Source organism: Ursus maritimus, unplaced genomic scaffold (assembly GCF_017311325.1).
Source record: "Ursus maritimus isolate PB19 unplaced genomic scaffold, ASM1731132v1 scaffold_6, whole genome shotgun sequence".
NCBI lineage: Eukaryota > Metazoa > Chordata > Mammalia > Carnivora > Ursidae > Ursus > Ursus maritimus.
The window spans coordinates 51,536,576-51,556,600 of NW_024426774.1; the positions used below are offsets into that span (position 1 = coordinate 51,536,576).

A 20,025-nucleotide genomic window follows, 5' to 3' on the forward strand; every position below is an offset into this window, starting at 1 on the left:
ATGGTCTCTGCTTTCATGGATTTTATAGGAGCTGCAGGGGAGACAGTTATTAAGCACAAGCACTTTCATTTTTATTAAAAATACATCCTTTTGAATGTCTTCCATGTGTCAGGCATTGTGCTAGGCCTTGCAATGAACAAAACACACGAAAGCACCTCGCTCAAGGAGCTGACGTGCTGAACATGACACAAGTTACTATTTAACTACAATTGTGGTGAGCACAAAGAAAGAAAGAGAAGGAAGGTCAGGAAATGCTTCCCTGAGGAAAGGTGATATAAGCTGAGACTTGTGGTCAGGTGAAGAGGACACAGAGTGGGACAGGTGGCCCTGCAAAGATCCTGGGGCAGGAAGGAGCCCAGAGCCTTTGAGAGCTAAAGGAAGGCCAACGAGGCTGGTGAATTTGAGTGAGACAGTGGCTGGAAATGAGGCTAGCAAAGGCAGCAGGACCAGATGCCCGAGGCCTTGTAGGCCATGGTGGGGCTTGGAGATTTGTCCTGAAAGCAACAGGAAGTATTGGAGGTCCCTCCTCATATGCAGAATTCACATTTGCAGATCATGGAACATTGCTGGAATGGTGGAGGTGTGTTGAATGAAACTAGGAAGCTTATATGATGACACTGGTGGATCATAGAACACCTGACCTGAGCATTTTTATTTTCGAGGTACTTCCCTGCCTATGGTGACGCTCATGCCAGTGACACTCACCCAGGGCACGCTGTGGGGTGGTGCTCTCCGTGTGCCTTACATAAAACACATCATCAAATTGAACCTGCTAGCAAGGCTACCAGGGAAGGCTATTGTTCCTTCATTTTAAAGGTGAGGAACAGATGCAGAGAGGTGAAGAAACTTGCCCAACGTCACATAGGGGAGCTTGGTTCCACACCCAGGCAGTCTGGCTGCAGCTCTTGGTAAGAGCCATGCTTTACCTCCTTCCACAGCGACCCTGTGGAATGAAGCAAGGCAAGGACACCGGGCTCATTTTCCAGATGCAAAATGGAGGCTCAGAGAGGTGACAGGGACCCACGGTTGCACAGCAAGTCAGAGGCAAAGCCCAGGACTAGACCTGAATTCCCCATCATTCGCCCCTTGCCAAGAGCCTCTCCGTTCCAGGAAAGGCTTGTGTTTGAGAATAAACCAAACTTAGGATGGGCGTGGCTGACTAGAAACTATATTTTCTCTCGGCCCTGGCTTGTCCCGCTGCACATGCGCTAGCAATACCTGGGAGTGCAGATGTCTGCCCACGGAGCCAGCCCACGGAGCCACGAGGCAGCCACAGACTGGCCACAGGAGGCCTCGTGACTCTGGGCTGCATGCTGTGGGAAGTGCTGGTCACGTAGAGGTGGGCATCCAAGTCAGAGAGGGTGCACTGCAGGGACACAAGGGAGACTCCAGGGCCCGGCGTGCCCACGTGGCTGTTAGCGCCCACGCACTTTCCAGGGCTTTCTCTGCAAAGCTCCTCCCCTGCCCTCCAGCCCAACTGGAAAGGAGTGAGGGGACAAGACTGGCCTAGGTCACTTAGAATTTCTCTTGCCCCTCCCTCCATTTTCCTATCCTGCCTGACAGACCGAATATTTCTGTAGCAAGCAGAGGAAGACTAACTGGGAGGACTGAGGACGCTTTGCAGAGGCTGCAGCACAGGACTGACCCCGCCTTCCATCAGTTTATCGGCCTCTGGGGCCATGGGCCCGCTCTGGGGAGCTGGCATTTTCTGCTCCGAGAGGGACTGTTTGGTTTGGAGACTGTTTTCACTTTACCACAAAAATGAGTGACTTTTTTTTTTCCTCTCTCTCTCTCTCTCTCTAAACAAAGGAGGGCCATTTGGTTTCCATAACTCAGATCATCTGACTCCTTCCTGGAACGTCCTCTTGGGAAGCAGGGCACAAAGCCTTCCCCCTTGGCTGAGCCACGTTTGGCTCCGGGGCCATGCCAACCTTGCTGCCGCTTCTGCCAACGCCAGCGGTGTTGGGATGTTTGTGGGCCCGTAATCCACTCCGGGGATGACTGAGTCCCAGGTCCTCTGTCACTGGGCAGCCATTTCACTGCTTGTTAGCCCTGAGTGGGCAGCGGGGCGGAGACCAGGAGCGAGGAGACCGGCACTTGGCGTGTTGGCAACAGGGGGAGAAGATTAGGGAGGGGCAAGAGTTTGAAACCAGAAGTTAAGGGAATTTTTAGATGATCTGTAAATATAAATTGCCTTGCCTTTTACCAAAGCTATTTCAGAATTCGGTGCATACACTCGACACAGGTTAGTCTAAAACATTTGTCTACAAGAGTCTGATAATCGAACAGAAGCTTGATTTAAATCAGGATTTGGGGGCCAATGAGTGTCATGACACCAAACTGCCAAACACCCTAGGCTTGCGAACTGGGCACCCCTGAGGATGGGGTGCACAGAGCGGGGCCGAGTACCCACACATATGTCTGTATTCTCACATACGTCTGTATCCATATACACAGCTCAGTCTATTTGTTCATGCTGATTTTGTCTAACGCTCTATACCCAGGGTCTCATTTGACATCACTATTATTTATGATTTACAATTTGGGAAATTGTGGCTCAGGGGGGTCCGTTAATTGAATTAGCGTGGCCCTACTAGTAAACGCACAGTTGAAATTCAAACCCAGGTTTTGTTGCAATGATTTGCCCAAGGTCAACACAGCTAGCTTTTTTTTTTTTTTTTTTAAGATTTTATTTATTTATTTGACAGAGATAGAGACAGCCAGCGAGAGAGGGAACACAAGCAGGGGGAGTGGGAGAGGAAGAAGCAGGCTCCCAGCAGAGGAGCCTGATGTGGGGCTCGATCCCAGAACGCTGGGATCACGCCCTGAGCCGAAGGCAGACACTTAACGACTGAGCCACCCAGGCGCCCCAACACAGCTAGCTTTTTTTTTACAGATGTAATTTAAACTATTACGTTGACTTAAACTAGGTAGCCATTTCACATTGTCATACTCTCACAGCTGATTTTGTGATACAGCCTGACGTCCACCAGGAGCCGAGTCTTTTTATACCCGGCCACTTTGGAGGCAAGCAGTTGAGATGCTCTGTGGGCAGGGTTGGAGAACAATGTCTCCTATGCGAGTGGACCAGGATTGAAAAGCTCTGTGGTAAGGTCTCTCTTTGAGAGACAGTGATCTACTGTAACGAACCCACGTTCCAAAACCATACACTCAAATATGTACATTCCCAGGTTTTGACCTTGGATCAATGTAATTCTTTTCAGACTATTGAAGAAATTCCCAGAATTCGTCCCTGCAGTTGGTGACTTCTAATGGATTTGGGATAAAACCAGGATTAAAATTCATGAGCTAATTCAAACACCAATCACAGTGAATCCTTTTATAGGGCTGATTAAATAATTCAAATATTTTTCAAGCCTTGGCAATCTTTTCTTGATGTAAATATTTATTTCTGGTCAAAAGGACAAGCGAAACCTTTAGTCTTATCTGGGGGAGCTTGTTGGAACCCTCCAAAAGCTGATGTAAGCTCCAAAGTAGAGTTTACATTCCTACTGTGACAAAATAGTGAGGGTTAGGGACTAAATGAGCTCACCCTGCTCTTTCTCCCAACCTCTGCTGGGTCTAGGGAGCATTTTCAGGGCATCCCTGAGCCAAGCCTAACTGTTCAGCACCAAATTATCAGCTGGTTTGGGAATGTGTCTGAATGAAGGGAGAACAGAGAGGCTAGAGTTAGGCTGGATGTTTCTATCTTCTCACTGACTTCAAAAGTAACCAGCTTTTTAAAAGGTTAGGCTTTTAAAATATTGTGCAAAAACCTGAAATAAAATGATATTCGGCAGGACGCCAGGTTAGTGAAATTCAAAGCATCTGGGTTGAGCTTTCTGGAGCCCCAGCCAGAAAGGAGGTAGCTGATTGCCCTCCTGGGGCTCCTGCAATGATAATTCATACACATGGGGATCCTACTGCAAAGCTAAATGGAGCCCATTGCTTAGAGTGCAAGGAAATGAATATTCATTGGGCATGTACAATGCGTCAGGCCCTGGGTGGGGAGGTTTTCATAAACGGGTGAGATCACAAGCCTATGGATTTTCTTGACAGAAGACGTTAAATTCTAGGGGACAAAGTCAAGAATCTGTAAGTGGAGAGAATGGCTTCTACTTGGAAAGGCTGAATAGTGGTTCTGAGGTCAGAGCAACGAGAAGCAAGAGTCAAAACAGAATGGGAAGAGACGGTAGCGAAGCCAGGTGGGTGGGGCCGCGTTGGGGATAATCCTCAGAACTCAGCGCAGCCACCGTGCTGTCCTCTCACGGCCGGCTGAAGCCAGAGGGGTGCCTTTAATGTTGCAGAGCCCGGCTGAGCATCATCCTTCTCCTTAGGCAGGACCCACATCCACCCACCCCTTCCCTGGCCTGGAATTGTTGCAAGGTCACCTTGGAAGCCCTCACTGGCTCGTTAACTATGAGATCGGGCAAGGAACCTGGCCAACAAGTTCTAGGTAAGTTCCCTGGGCCTCTACATAACTATTTTACCAGTTCCTGCGGGTTCCAGGTATCCAGGATAAGTCTTTTGGTTTCCCTTCCTGTTCTCTGGGGGCAGATTGGACCAAGATGGAGAAACAATGAGCTCATTAAGAGCCTGGACTGGAGTCCCATCACAGCTCTGTCACCCACTGGCTATGTCACCCTATCTGCAACCCAGAGATCTCGCCTATCAGATGCGAATCATACTCATTTCATAAGTTGATGTAAATTTTAATGAGATGATAGGATTAAGCGTTCAGCACTTCATAAGCACTTGACTTGTCAACTATTATTACTAAAGCGGGGTACTGCTAGGCTCATTGTCTCTGAGGCACCTGAAAAACACAAGATGTGAACATGTATGCAAACTTACCTACCAGGTTCTTGTCAGGGCTAGATGGTACAGGCATGACAAGAAGAGAGTCAGCTGTCCAAATAGGACCTGTGGACAAGTGTAGGGTGCCGTGGTTCTCCGATGCAGTGATTTTGTCCCTCACGGGACAAGTGGCAATGTCTGAGACAGTTCTGGTTGTCATACTGAGAGAGAAGTACTACCGACATTTAGTGAGTAGAGACCAGAGGTGGTGCTAAATGCCTTACACAGCACAGGGCATCCTTCTCCCCCTCAACAAAGAATTATCTGGCCCCAAATGTCGATAGTATCGAGGTAAGAAATCCTGGTATAATGTCTATCATGGCTTTATATATATTTTTTGCCCATTGTAGAGGGTCCTTTAGATATTACTGGGTGGTCCACAGCCCCCAGGTATTGGTAGAATGTTCAGAAACGTTCAGAGGTGTTATTAAGTGATGGTTAGAGGAAGGAGGAACAGCTTGAGGTTCACTGCAAGACCCCTGGTTGGAGTAAGGAAGAGTGCCTCTATGCAGGCTTTCATGCGTACAGATTTTCCTGGTGGGGGGTGGCATAGCACCTGAGCCACTCTGCTTGGTGGAGCTTTATAACTAAATGGGGCATTCCGGAAGTGGGACTTAGATTGCTGCCAAGGTTCTGAGCTGATGGGGGCGGGAAGGCTGTAGAGTCAGAACACCTTCCCTATTAATGGCCACATAAGGCGCAGGCTGAGCGCTGTCTTAGAAGAAAATGAAGTGGGCTATCCTGGCCACTGTGCACACGAGGATCAAGATGCCATCAGCGCCCCAGGAGAGGAAGGAAAAAACAAGGGACCACGAGTGCATTCCCAGAGGAGTGCAGGGATGGGATCCAGCAGCCTTGCTGGTCTTGGATTGTCTTTTGTGGGCTTATACATTCCCCAGTCCCACACACGGTGTGACCTCTGTGGTTCTAGGCTCTCCGGCTTCTGGAATGGGTCCTCAGCACAATTAGTTTGATTTCTCAGGATGAAATGATTTTCTGCTCATATTTTCTGTTACTTTTATTAGTTATAAAAGCAATACACGTTTAGCAATATAAGATTCAGAAAAGTGAATGTGAGAAATAAGTGACAAGTCTGAGATAGAGAAGTATATAAAAAGAAGAAATGAAAATCCTTGGTAATCCTAACTTCCAGTGATAAACACTGTTAATGCTTTGGGGAACATTATTTCAGAATTTTTTCTATGCATATTATTTGTTATATAGTTGGAATCATACTGCACATAATGTCTTGGTAGTCGGCATTCATCTTTATCTGAAGGTAATAGGGGTGGTTTTCTTCCTTTTTGCAGGAAAACTAAATGAAGGTAATGGGGCCCAGGACTCTTGCAAAATATTTTCTCCTCTCAATAAATCTACACCAAAAAAATTCTTGACTAGTTGACATTTATAAAACTTACAAATTATCTTCTAAGCAAAGCATCAGCCTTTAAAAATTGAGGTCAGAGTAAGTGGCGCACTCAAGACAGCTGTAATCTACTAAGAATAAATATATTTTTTAAAGCTTTGTTTTTACTTGGTTGAAGACAATTGCGGATTCATGCGCAAGCTATGTGTCTCCTGACACACAAACTCTTGCAGCTGTGCACAATTAGGTTTGGGAGGGTTTTTACCTTTGGAACTGGGATGGAGGGGCAAGCCTACCAAAATGGCTAGAGCCTTCCACACAATCAGGATGGTCAATGCTGACTGTTTTTAAAGAACACAGACCTCTATAGAAACTCAGAGAAGAGGGGGGAAGGAGACGCCCGGCACACACTTGAGTAACTGTGGATGCCACGGAACTCTGTAGTATGCAGGCTGGGGGGCAGAGCTGAATTGCACGGAGAAGAGATCCGCAGATAGCATTCTTTTGCTTCCTTTCCCTCAGCAGCATCCAACTCTTCCTCTAAATGGGTGTTGAGCAAATATTTAAGGGACGTCAGTTTGAGAGGGGGCATAGATTGCGAGCCTGCCTGGGGTTCTCACAAGTCTGGCCCAGCTCCCTTCTCTTCCACCAACCCTTTGAGTGACAAAGGAGCAGAGTTATATGAGGACAAGCAGGGTTTGTGGCTGTCTAGCCATTGGGTGCAGAAGTAGAGGGGTCCAACTTTCCCCATCAGGACAGGCAGGGCTGGGGCAATGACAGTCTCAGGAAGGTCACAAGCAAGGCTCTCCTCCAACCATGCCTCAAAGAAGCACAGTGCGTGCTAAGTTCATGTGTCGCTTCTAATTTTCACTTGGAGGCAACTGCATGCATGGTAGAGCAGGGACAAAGGTCAAGGGCGAGGCCATCAGGCACTGCCGTAGCTAACTTTGGGCTGTGTCAACTCACCCCTGCAAGAAGGTCTTTTGCCCCAGAATGAAGATCTTTACCACCTAGTTACCCTGGGGTGGCAATTCCCCCTTTACTTCCATCCCACCCCAGATTACTGGGGCTTTTGTCTGACCAAGCAACAATCCAGTAAATTTCCACTTACTATATTTTTGTCTGGGCCTTAACGATGGGAACACGCACTAACACAGTCTTGGCAGGAGCCACTTCAGAAATGCCTGGCAAAATCAGAGCTCTTTCGGAAAGCAGGGCAAAGGGGAAACACTGCCAGAGAACGTGAAACTCCCGACGTTCAAGGGAAAGGGGCCGTCAGGGAATCACAAGAGGTGCTTCACTTGTGAACACACAGTCAACTCCATACACTGACACACTAAAGCCTGGGCTCTTCCTTCCCCGGTCCAGGGCTTTTTTTTCCCTTGAACTTGAGTTCAAGTCTTGACTCCTACCAATGTGCTCTGTAACTTCAGGCAAGTAGCCAAACCTCTCTGAGCTGAGGTGTCCTGCCTACAAAATGCAGGGGAGTCATGCGAACCAGCAGCACCCAATGAGGTTTACATCAGGGTTATGAGGGCATTTGGGATCCGGAGACCCAAGAATCTGTGGGGATCCTTGTTTTGGAAGTAGTCAAAAGCCTGTGGATCACCCAAGGTCCAAATTGCTTCTGTCTCCGGAAACTTGCTGTTCCCTACTTACCCTGACTAACTTGTCCCTCACTGGGGTGCTGTGAGGACGGAAGGGGAGAGCACGGGGAGGGCCCAGCAATCAGTAGCTGCTATTAGTTAGATGAAGTTCTCAGGAGGGTCTGCTCTGCAGCCTGACTCGGCACCGCAAGACGAGACGCTCCTTTATGTCTCTTCATTCTGAGTTGCCCAAAGTGACCTTCCACCATCTTCTTATGACATCAACCCCCCAGGGATGCATCCAAACTGCACTAAGTACCTTTGACCAAAAGACGCAATACTCTAACCAGTGAGAAAGGCAACAATAGGCTTTTGTTTGGGAAGTTTGTCTTCTTCCCTCTGCCTTCCCTCCCCATCTGCCGTCATAGGTGCCCTTCAGTGATCTCCGTAGGGTGCCTGCTGCAGCCCCAGGGCTCACATGTTTTCAAGATGAAGTATAGTTTCTGGATAATCGGACAGATTTTTAAAAACAAACACACTGGAACTTCTGCATTTGAGTGAGTGTTGTCTTTCGTCCCCTTGGGAAGCTGAGCCCCTCTTTGGAACTCTTAGAACTGCCTTCATGACTCATGTTCAGCTTGAAAAAATATCTTCAAAGGGGGCGAAGTTTTATCCTTTGAGAGTGAACAAAAAGTAAACCAGAGCCATGCCTAGTGAATAAGACTGGAGATCAAGCTGGGAAATAACGTTTTGTATCAAAAAATAAGTGTGCCTATAAAACCAGGAAACTGATTTCTCACACGGCCTGTAAGTTGAATTTTAGTGAGTTTGTTAAAAATCAGTTTCTTTGTTTTATAGTCATACCTCCTACCTTGCCACGCAGCCCCAGGAGAGTCTAGCATGTTTTTCATTATTGCATTGATAAAAAGCCCATTTTTAATTTACTGTTCATTAAGATGAATCATTTCTCAGCTCATACCCCAGTGTCTCCTTTTCAGCATTCTAATCTCTCTGCAAATGGATTTCCAATTGAAAGTGGATCTTTTCTTGGCACAATATGTTGAATACTGGAGTAGGAAAAAGTGCAGCCAGAATAAATAAAGTTTGTGTGAAGATTTCCAAGATATCCTCTTGGCCAGGAGTGAGTTTAGCCTGGTGATTGGAGAACTAAGCAAATGCTAAACTTAAGATGTACGCTAGGGGTAAATAATTAACAAGGATTTTAAAATTAAATTTTAAACAACTGCTGTTATTTTTTTTTCTTGTTACATAAGAGACATATGATTGTAGAAAACTTGGTAGAAAAAAATTTAATAGTGGTCTCATTCAGAGGTAACTACTGTTAACATTTTGCTGTTTTCTCTCTCTGCATAAAAGTCCGTGTATAAAACAGAAATAGCATGGAGGTACCGTGTGTAACTTTTGTCACTATATTATTAACATTTTCCCACATCAGCAATTGTTCTTCTTTCCTACAACATTAATTACGTAGGGGTAAAGTATCATTTATGTAACAGATTATCTGTTGTTCAACATTTATATTGTTTCCATTTAGATGTTTTGGTTTCCTCCCGTCCTCCTTTCCTCCCTTCCTTCCTTTCTTCTTCTCCTCCTCCTCCCTTTCTCTCCCTCTTTCTCCCTTTTTCCTTCTGTTATCATAAGCAATATCAGGATAAACATCTTGTAGCCAAGTCCTTGTAAAAATTCCCAATCATTTCCTTTTGATGAAGTCGAAATGGAAATTCTGGGTCAAAATGTATAAAAGCAGTTGCTCATTTTAAGAATTGGTGTCCCACCAATGATGAATGAAAACACCTGTTCCCCTATATTTTTCCCAATACCAGGCATTGTATTGTTAATCTTTGCCAGGTTGATAGATTATTTCAATTTGCGTGTCTTTGGTTACAGTAAGCATTTTCCTTATGTTTGCTGACCACTATTGTTCTTGTAAATTTCCTTTTCATAGCTTTCATCCATTGATGTGTTCACTTTTTTCTTTTTTTTTCTTTTTTTCTTTTTTACTGATTTTAAGAGCAGTCTGTATATTAAGGTTATTGACTCTTTGTTACATGTCTTTTTAAATAATTTTGCTGGTTTTCTCTTCCCTTTAGATTTTGAGGGGGAGGTAACAGAAAAACAAAAAATACGTACCCAAACTATGAAATTTTTTCTTTATTCTCTCTCTCTCTCCAGTGTTAGGCTTAAAAAGCCTCTCCCTACTAGAAAATTATGTAAATATTTATTTTTGTTTCCTTCTAGAATTTTTATAGTTTCATGTTCACATATAAATTTTTCATCTGGAATTTGTTTCGATGTCAGGTGCGAGATAGAAATCTAACTGAATTGTTTTTCCAAGTAGTTAGCCAGTTGTCTCCACACCATTCGGGGGGAATAATCCATTCTTTTCCTGCTGATTAGCAAGGTCACTTTATTTGATATTAAATTCACATAAGTGTTTGGCTCTGTTTATGGATTTCGTTTTTCCTGTTCCAACGCTCAGTTTGCCTTTTGTGGTACCAGTTATACATTGTTTCAATTACCAATTACCGCAGCTCTTTCGTACATCTTAAAAATCAGCTAGGGCAAGTGTCCACATTTTTCTTGGCCATTCTTGAATGTTTATTCTTCCATATAAAGTTTAGAATTATTTTGTTAGCTTAAAAAAAAGTCCCATTGGAATTTTCACTGGGATTGTTTAAAAAGTAAATATTAATTTGAAGACAACTGAGGTCTTTACAACACTCAGTTGCTGCTCTATTTAATAATAGTGAGAGTCATAATTATTCATTAATACCAGCAGCCAACAGTGATTGAATGATTGACAGCTTACTGTGGGCCAGACCCTGTTCTAAGCCCCACTCCCCACACTGAAGCCTCAAAGCAGTTCATGAGAGAGGTGCTGTTATTGCTATCCTCATTTTACAGAGAGAGAAACTGAGGCATAGAGAGGCTAAATAACTTGGCACGGTCACACAGGCTTAGGCCAGGATTCTCTTCCTGGGTGGTTTGTTTCCAGGGCCTGTGCATAAATCTATGCTGCTTCTCCATTTATTTATACTTTCATATCCCTCACCAAGTTCTCTGGCCTTCCCCCTCTGTATCTTCACAAGTTTGGTTATATTAGTTCTTACTAGATTTTTTAATGTCATTGCTCTATAGCTCCTGGGATGCATTCTAATTGATCATTGCGAATTCTGGAGAACTATTGATTATTATAAGGGAGTGGTTTATCTCAAAATCATCCAGTTTAATAACCTTCTTATTAGTCTAGTAGTTTCCTGATTCTCTTTAGTTTTCCAGAAGGATATAACCATCATTTTAAAGTAATGACATTTGACCCCCTTTCCTGTACTTAGGTCTCTCATTAGTTTTCTTGCGTTATTGAGATACCTATGGCATTGCCCAGTACAGTAGTCACAGTGGCTACTGACATTTAAGGTAAGTTTAAACTTCATTTACATTAAATTAAATTAAAAATTCAGTTCCTCAGTTGCACTAGCCACATTTCAAATACCCAATAGCCACCTGTAGCTTGTGGCTACCATTAGCTACCATTCTAGACCATTCCGTCATCACAGAAAGTTCTACTGGATGGCGGCTAGAACTTTCAGATCAATATTAAAAAACAATGGTGAAACAGGTTGTCCTGTTTTTTTCTTCCTAACTATAAAGTGAATACCTCTATGTAGTGATTTACTATTCAGTGATGTTGAGTTTTGAATTCCCATATCACCTTCGTGTTCACAATTTAGTGTGCTGAAAAAGCCTTATCCTATTCCTAGTTTTCTAAAACTGTATGTTTTAAAAATTTGGAATGGATAGTGAATTTTAATACCTTCTTGGAATAAAAAAGTTTTGCTATGTAAGAGACAAATTCCCACTCATTCTTCAAAACTGTCTGGTTCTTTTTAGCTACATTGCTGGACTTTGTTCGACAGTATTTTATTAGGTGTTCGTCATCAATGAGCTTGATCTCAAATATTCTCTACTTCTGGTGTCTTTGTCTAGTTTTTCAAAAAATGAAGAGGATATCATTATTAGACAATGAATTAAGATGCTTTCTCTGTGTTTGTTTTGTATGTTTTGGATATGGGTCATCTGTCCCTTAAAGTCTTGCAAAACTTGGGTGAAAAGAATGTGGCCCTGGGGCTTCGGCTGGATTTTCTGGTCTCTGTTTTTCCAGTGCATGCAGGTCATCTTCATCTCTGTCTAGCCGCACTGCTAAATCCAGCCATTAAATTGCAATTCAGCGAATAAACTTTTTCAACTCTAGACGTGACACTAGATTCTTCTGCAGATCTGCTTTTGTTGAATGGTCTTCCCCTTGGTCTCATGGATCTCTTTACCCACTTTAAATGTGTTCATTTACATGGTCTTTCAAATTGTTCTCTAGTCCCTTTTTCCGCCGTCTTCTCCTGTTTCTTCCATCCATCTTCATACGGTTGGGCATTGGTGCTGTGAGCCCTTCTTCGGAGGGGGTTGCTGGCTGCAGGAGTGCTGTATGTTGGGCTAGATGTGCGTGGCCACTGCCAGGGCCGCAGGAATCAGAATGGTCATGGACACATTTTGGGGCTTATTTCCTGACTTGTGCTTCCGTATCATGTGGGTGGTATAACATCTTAGCTTTACTCCCCTGCTTCTTTGAGTCACTGAGAAGCTTTTCTAATCCCAGTTAACGTGTGGGATAGCCCTTTGGAGCTGAATTTCTGCAGGGGGCTCTGCTCTCGCCTCTGCCTTGCACAGGCTGATGTCCTATGTCTGCATCAGTGTTGGGATCTTGGCCGGCAGACCCCCAGGACTAGAGCTTCCATGGCTTTGCTTCCTGCTTAGATTTTGCATTCCCTTTTTTGCTTTCTATACCTGAGGGTTTCCTTCTTTTGAGCAGGGTCACACATTACAAATTTCTTTTTTTGAGATTTTATTTATATGTTTATTTAGAGTGGGAACGGGGGTGGGATGGAGGGACAGGGAGATGGAGAATCTCAAGCCAACTCTGTGTTGAGCATGGAGCCTGATGTGGGGCTCAATCCCATGACCCTGAGATCAGAACCTGAGCTGAAATTAAGAGTCAGATGCTCAACTGACTGAGCCACCCAGGCCCCCTGCAAATTTTAAAATCATATTTCATCCAGAATTTCTGGATCTATTATATTGAATGCAAGTCCAGAAATTGTTTTAGATTTCTAAGTGGTTGATTCGTTGATTTCATTTTTAAGCAAAAGCGAGGAACATGGGAGAGAAGTAGGTATTTTTATTTTTATTTTAAGTACACTTTTTATTTTCTGGTTATGTTTATTATCAAAGAATATATTTAAATAATTTCTACGCTTTAGCATTGATATATTGGCATTTTGTTTGTGTGTTAGTACAATAAATGTTTAGTGCTCTTCCTAGCCATTTAAAAACGTATCTATGTATCTGGTCTATATCTTAAATTTTTTTATTATTGAAGACTTAGAAAGTCATGTTAGCATCTTCCACTATAAATCTAATTCTTCAATTTGTTCTTTTATGTGTAGTTTTGGTTTCATACAATCTGCTCTTGTATTATTTGCCAAAGACTCGGGGGCCTGCATCATGTTTGAACTGGCTGGAGCTACAACAGTCCTCCCTTCATTACTGGGCCATTGATTAATCTTTTTCTGATCGATAACAGCATTATATTCTCTTCCTGTTATAAAACCTAACGCAGCATTTAGGAAAAAATCTTGAAAGAGGAAATACATACCATAAAAATGAAAATAGATAATGTTTTAAAACTTGGGATCTAGATATAGGAAAGGAGAATGGGAAAAGTAAAGGAATCTAAATTTATTTTATTTCACAGAGGTGACTCAATAGAGACTGTTATATCCATAAGGTTGGGAGAAAAATGCAGATTTGACTATGTTGTATTTTTTTAAAATATACTCATCTCTTCTGTCCTCATAGTTTCTTATTCATATCATTTACTGAATGGAAATGAGAGGTGAATTCATAAATGAAGGACCGGTGTTTTTTTATTACAATATTTGCCCCTGGGAATAGTTTTAATAACGGTGTGTTTGAGTGTAGGAGAGCTGCTTGCAGGATGTCATATGGCTGAGGCACTGCCTTCCTCTGCTCCAAACTGTCAGCACCGTGCAGCAAAGCACAATTAGGCTTGTGGCTTCAGCCAGATCCCTGCCCCAAGGCCTTTATTTGTTTTTGAATATGAATGAGGTAGAGAGACTGTGCAGGTGTTTGCAAGTATATATTAGGAAAGGAAGAGAAGAGGGAGAAGGAGGATGAGCTGGGTTTCCCAAGAAAGAAAATCTCATAGAGAGGCTGGAAAATAGGCCTTCAGAATGTCACTCAACAAATCCAGGGCACATCTGCAGTTCATGTTATGCTAACACAGCCTCTCCGTGTAACCTTTCAGGCAATGGCAACACTGCACCCCATTTCCATGCATCTTCAGACAGGGGTTGGGTCTGAAGGCTCGCTTGTCTGGGAAGCCTCCATTGGAAGGCTTGACATCTTTGAGGTCAACCCTCAGGACTTTCTGATCTTAGATTTGAGATTGTGGCTAAGAAGAGAGGGCAGGTGTACTTCGGCGACATCACAATCGAAAGGGAAGACAGAGGAGGACCTTGGTAGAGGGCACAAGGCCAACCTTCACACTATGACTAGTCAGGGATTTCTCAAAATGATTTCAAATCGCATGTACTTTTTGGATATGCGAGAGCATTTCCAAGTATCAAGAAAATGAACTGAATGTTTCAAATATTTGGAATTACTCCAGGGCCAGGAATTCCAGATGTTTGTAAGGAAGCCAGTGCCTATCTCTGTTTAAATATTCAAGGGGGTTTTAAGAGGTTAAGGAGGAAAAAAGGCATAGCCCTCAATTCTTCCTTTTTAAAAGCAAGACAGCACCTATGTCATAAGGCTACGAGGAGGCCAACACCAGAGTCACTGCCGAGTCAACAAACGTGTGTTTCCCCGTGCTCCTTGATCTTCCTACCTCCCACGGCTACCGTGGCACAAAGATGTGAAACATTCAGAAGGACACGGCATTACACAAAATGTAGCGTATTCTTACCGTTTGTCACTGCGGATAGTGAGTTGATAATTATCTGTGTGATGGATGCCAGATGCGAATAATAACCAGGGCTCCTGGCCATCTGTCCCCCCCATAACCAGACTTCCCTACCTCTCCTGGACAGCTGCACGAACCACACGTCTTTAAATTAAGAACGTGCCTGCTACAAATGTCTTGTAAAAGTGCCAGTGTTACGATAATTCATTTTTCGCATGAAATGCACTCCGTTTTCCTTCCATATTCCTGTATTTCATGTCAGGTATTCACCATGATGAGAGTTTCTTGGCTACTCCAGGCAAGAATCATGCAGATTGGAGAAACTTGCAGAGTCTACACATGCAAGCCTAACAGTTTGCCTTTCGGTTTATTCAGAATGAATAAATTTAGACCCTCTATTTTTCACTCTGATGCTTGACGGTACCTAGTCCTTTGTCAAGGAACAGCCAGCTTCCCAAGCTCTAAGCTCCCAGTGCCAGCGCTGCGGCCAGAGAGGGAGTGACTTAGCGCCGACGTCGGTAGACTGAGAATCAAGTGCCTGCCTGCCTTTCCCCGCGGACAAGGACAGCTGCGGGGCCAGCTAGGGGAAGGGCCTTCTCCGTGCGGTCCCCTGTGGGCGGCCGTGCTGGCAGATGGAGCTGGGGCCGTCCCCAAAGCGGGCTGAGGAGACCCCCCAACGCCGCAAGAACTTACTGAGTGTGACTGACTCATTGATCTTGAAGCTGCACAGGACCCTGTCCACGTTCCGGGCGTGTCGGAAGCCGTTTCCTCTTACGACGACTTGAAACGATTCTGAAAGGAATAAGGACAAGTCACGTCATCGGACTGCAGTCCATTAACCTTACGCTTTCCATCTGCCCCGACGCAGGGCATTTCTTAACTGTTTCACCAGGCTTCAAATATTCGGACGCTGGTTCAGGTTGGAAACCCACCTCCTTCTCATTAGATGCCCACGAGGAAGGCATAGATGTCGTCTTTGGGTTCCTACCTTCTTGCCTTTGCCCATGCTTTTCCTCCTACCTGGAATGCCCTGCTCTCCGCTTCTCTGTCCATTCAACTCTTACCCATCTCTCAAGTCCTGGCAGTGTTAAAAGCTGTGATCCCTGCATCTGGGGGACCACAGGGGTGGGGGCTCTCCACCACTCCTCCAATCAACTCGGCATTTCTTGTGTCTGTTTTGCATACTGGAGTCCCCTTAAAGGATTTCTTTAGAGCCGATGGTGCCTAATTTTTTTTTTTTTTTTAAATCACTGCCTTATGGCCTCCACAGTCTGTCCTGAACGGTGTGGCAAGGGATTAGGTGTGGTGGTGTCTTTTCTTCCACCACTAGAAAAACATTCCATTAGGTCAGGAATTATTTGATGACTGCTTCAGGCCCTCCTGTCTCTGCCGGGCATAGAGCAGCAGGGTCTAGGATTACATGGGAATAGTTGTATTTAGTAACAAATCAAAATCTTGCTTATCCAGTGGCCACTTTCTTGAACTGACGACGGCCCCTCCGTGTAGCACTGGCTTCTCTCTAAACAGAAGAGAGACTATAACTTGCAGGTCTCTGGCCCTGCATGTTAGTTTCACATTGGCATAATGCATGGTGAACTCATACAGGTTAAGAAAATCCTTATGGAGTGAAAATAATGATCCTTTACAAGAGTCTTTCAAAAAGAAAAAAAAAACAGCTAAATTATTAGCTAAACGTTTAGAAATACTTGCTTGAGTTTGATAATAACTAACAGTCCATGCTCTATTTTCTTCTCTTTTTTTGGTCATTCTTTCACGTATAAAAATTGGGGCTTTGGGTAATGCTGGGTGGCATCTAAAAAAGAAATAGACTAAAAGGGAAAGGGAAAAGGCGATAGTTGTGAAATTGGATCCTGAACTATAAATTGCTATACAAATGGACATTGTTGTTGGAGGAAGAATGGAATCAGAGAACTAGCTTATGGGACTCCTCCAAAATGTAATGAATGTCACGACTGCAAGTCACCTTCATTCCCAGGAAATGAGTTTAAAGATCACGGATGCCAAGATAATCATACCGGACGCTAATGGCTCCCTCACTGTGTGCCAAGCCCTGCGCTAAGCCTTGTATATGCCCAACGTCATTTCAGCCTCACCACAGCCCAGGGAGGTACGAATGAGAAAACTGAGCTGAGTGAGATTCAGTAATTTGTCCCAGATCTCATGGCTGGTAGCTGTCAGGGGACAGCTGGAATCCAGGTGTGTCGGGCATCAAATGCCATGCCCTTAGGACTCGGCCATTATGTTGAAATGGATCCTCATTGTCTTGTGACATGTGGTCAATTTAGAGACTGACGTTGTGATTTTTAAAAGGTTTATTTAGTTTAGTTTTAGACAAGTTTGCAGAAGAGTGGGGCTGACCCGGATGGGGACGCAAGTAATTGAAACCCAAGCAAGAGAACCCAGAGGCACTGTATGTGCCACAAAGAATACAAGTCAGAACAGAATGCTTTTTAGAAGTATAAAGGACCTTAACAATAAGGAAATTGAGATTCTGACATTTTAAATGACTTGCCCAAGGTCATGTAATTTGTAAGCAGCAAAAGGGGGAGTATCTGAGGGTTCACGGCCTTAGTTTTGAACTCTAGTAATTAAGGTCGTGGGCAAGTGGTTTTTCAGGATCACAAGTCCTATAAATATTAAGGATTCACATATGCATATGCACGATTGCTAAGTTTAGAAGGATGGACTTAATAATTTTCGTTAGAAGCCTGCCAGGCATGTGGCTGATGACGCAGTTGCCTCAATAAGCATCCTATTAAGTGTCAAGCATCGTGGAAGAAGCTTACTGGATCTTCTTTACTCATGTAAGCCTATAGAAAACTATTTGTTTTTTATTTTGAATGTTAGACATCCAGCAATCTGCCGTTGGACACTTTTGCTGATGCAACATGTTTTCGGCCTCACTGCTGTGCTCCTTCTCTTGTTTCCTCAAACATTAGCGGAAGGAGACAAGACTCTGGAAATGCAGGCCCCGTGCCAAGCTCTCTTCTCTAACACCATGTTCTAGCATTACCAGTTCAGCTGCTGAGTCCTCTGTAAAAAAAAAGGCTGCCCACATGTCTGCTCGGCCTGACCTCAGGGTGTTTAGAAAGAAAGACAGCCGGAATCCATGACGTGGCCATGGTGGAAAGGGAACAATTTAACCCCCTTGGCCTGGGGAGAAGATGGGGGCAACGATGCTCGGGGAAGCACACCAGAGCCGGGTGCGCTCCCACCCTGTTTGGTAAGGTTTCTGTGCTCCCGCGCACATTTGGTTTCCAGAAGAGCCCAAACGTCTGACCCTGCAGCCTGGCTGGAATGTCAGCTCTTCACACATACAAGTTATGTAACAAAACTCTGTCTCATGAATCTGCCAGCAAGTGAGAACCAGGACACACCAGAACCAGGACAGATGATTTAAGTCCATGTATCCGGAAAGCCCTGAACCTACCTTTCACAATATGTACAGCGAAGTGTTTTTAGGCAATTTGCCTGTTGGGTAACTGCTCCTACAAGAAGTGCCTAGGGATTGTGGGATTTTAGGGAGGAATTTCTACTAGAAAATGATCCTTGATCCGGTCTTTTAAGATATATATTCTTTGAGGTATATGTTCATTATGATTCTTTCGTCAATTTGTTCTCAATTATTTACTCTCAATTTAAACTTCCTGATGGTAGAGGCCATCATTTCTGTTTCTTTAAATTTTTTGACTGTGCCTAACGCAGAGCTGAGTCAGTCTCAGTATTGAATGAATAAATCAGTGACATATCTTGATATAGAAACGGAATAAAGAAGAAGGAGAAGGTGGTCCTTTATTCATGTACGGTCAGGGCTAATCTTGTTTATTTTCTGAGGCTTCGTCAAGTTAGCGAACAGAAAGATGCTCAACACCATTAGTCATTAGGGACACGTGGACCAAAACCACAATGAGATATCACTCCATGCTCACTCGAACGGCTGTAGTAAGAGAGATGCACACAAACAAGTGTTGGTGAATCAGTTCGCGCCCTCAGAGCTGGCTGCTGGGAATGCAAAGGGCGTAGCTGTTTCGTAGAGCAGTTCGGCAGTGTCTCAAGAAGGTAAACGCACAGTTACCTTATGACCTACGGATTTCATTCCTATATACTCAAGAGAATTGAAAATGTATGTCTGCACAAAAACTTGTACATGTGTGTTCATGACGGCATCGTTCATAATAGCGAGAAAGCAGAAACAACCCAAATGCCCATCAGCCAATGAAGATGCTATCCATACAATGGAGTATTATGCACCCATGAAAGAATCAGTTCTGACACATGCTATGGCATGGATGAATCTTGAAAACATTATGCCAAAGGACAGAAGCCACGAAAAGCCACAAAATGTACGATTCCACTGCATTTCCTTTCCATATGAAAAGTTGAGCAAATCCATAGTGAAAGAATATCAACTGGCAGATGCCAGGGCTGGAGGGAAGGGGAAATGGTGAGTGACTGCTTAATGGGTATAAGGGTTTTTTTGGGGTGATGAAAATATTCTGGAATTAGATAGTGGTTATGGTTGTACAACTTTGTGTATATAATAAAAACCACTGAATTGCACTTTTTGAAAGGGTGAATTTTATGGTATATGAGTTATAGCTCAATTAAAAAAAGAAAAAAGAAAGTCTGTGAATGGTTGGATAAACTTATCCTATTCTGTTCCCTCCTTTTTATTTCTTTGCTTTTCTTTTTCTTTTTTTTTTGAAATACGGAACACCTAGTTTTGAGATGACCTCAATAAAGGTCACCTATTTTTCACTGTACTGAAAATGAGACATCTGTATATTCTCCTTTGCTCTGTTTGCCTAAGACTTATGTGTAGAATTATTGCTACCGATGTTTTACCTTGTGAGTTAGTTTGAAGTTGCTGTCTTACCACATGCTTAATGTGACGTGGAACATACAAATATAATAGAGACTCGTGTTAAGTGCCTTCCGATGCCCAAATTATTCTAGAACTTTTTAGTTTTTAGCTATTTAATGATAACAGCGTTACTGAGGCGAAACTGACATACAATAACTTGCACATAAAGGGTATCATTTGACAGTTTTGACCTACGTCTACGATCATGGGACAATAGCACAATCAAGATGGTGAACATAGCCACCACTTCCAAAAGTTTCCAAGTGCCCCTTTG

The 20,025-nt window shown here is 43.7% G+C and overlaps 1 protein-coding gene across 2 annotated transcripts in view; it reads right to left on the reverse strand.

Annotated features, from left to right (window-relative positions):
• The window catches only part of ANTXR1 (ANTXR cell adhesion molecule 1), a 214,224-nt gene that overhangs the window by 113,368 nt on the left and 80,831 nt on the right, over window positions 1–20,025 (reverse strand). For both annotated transcript variants that reach the window (XM_040623392.1, XM_008699952.1), the window contains exon 10: window positions 15,560–15,658. In XM_040623392.1, the coding sequence (XP_040479326.1) occupies window positions 15,560–15,658 (99 nt within the window). The remainder of the gene's footprint in view (window positions 1–15,559; window positions 15,659–20,025) is intronic.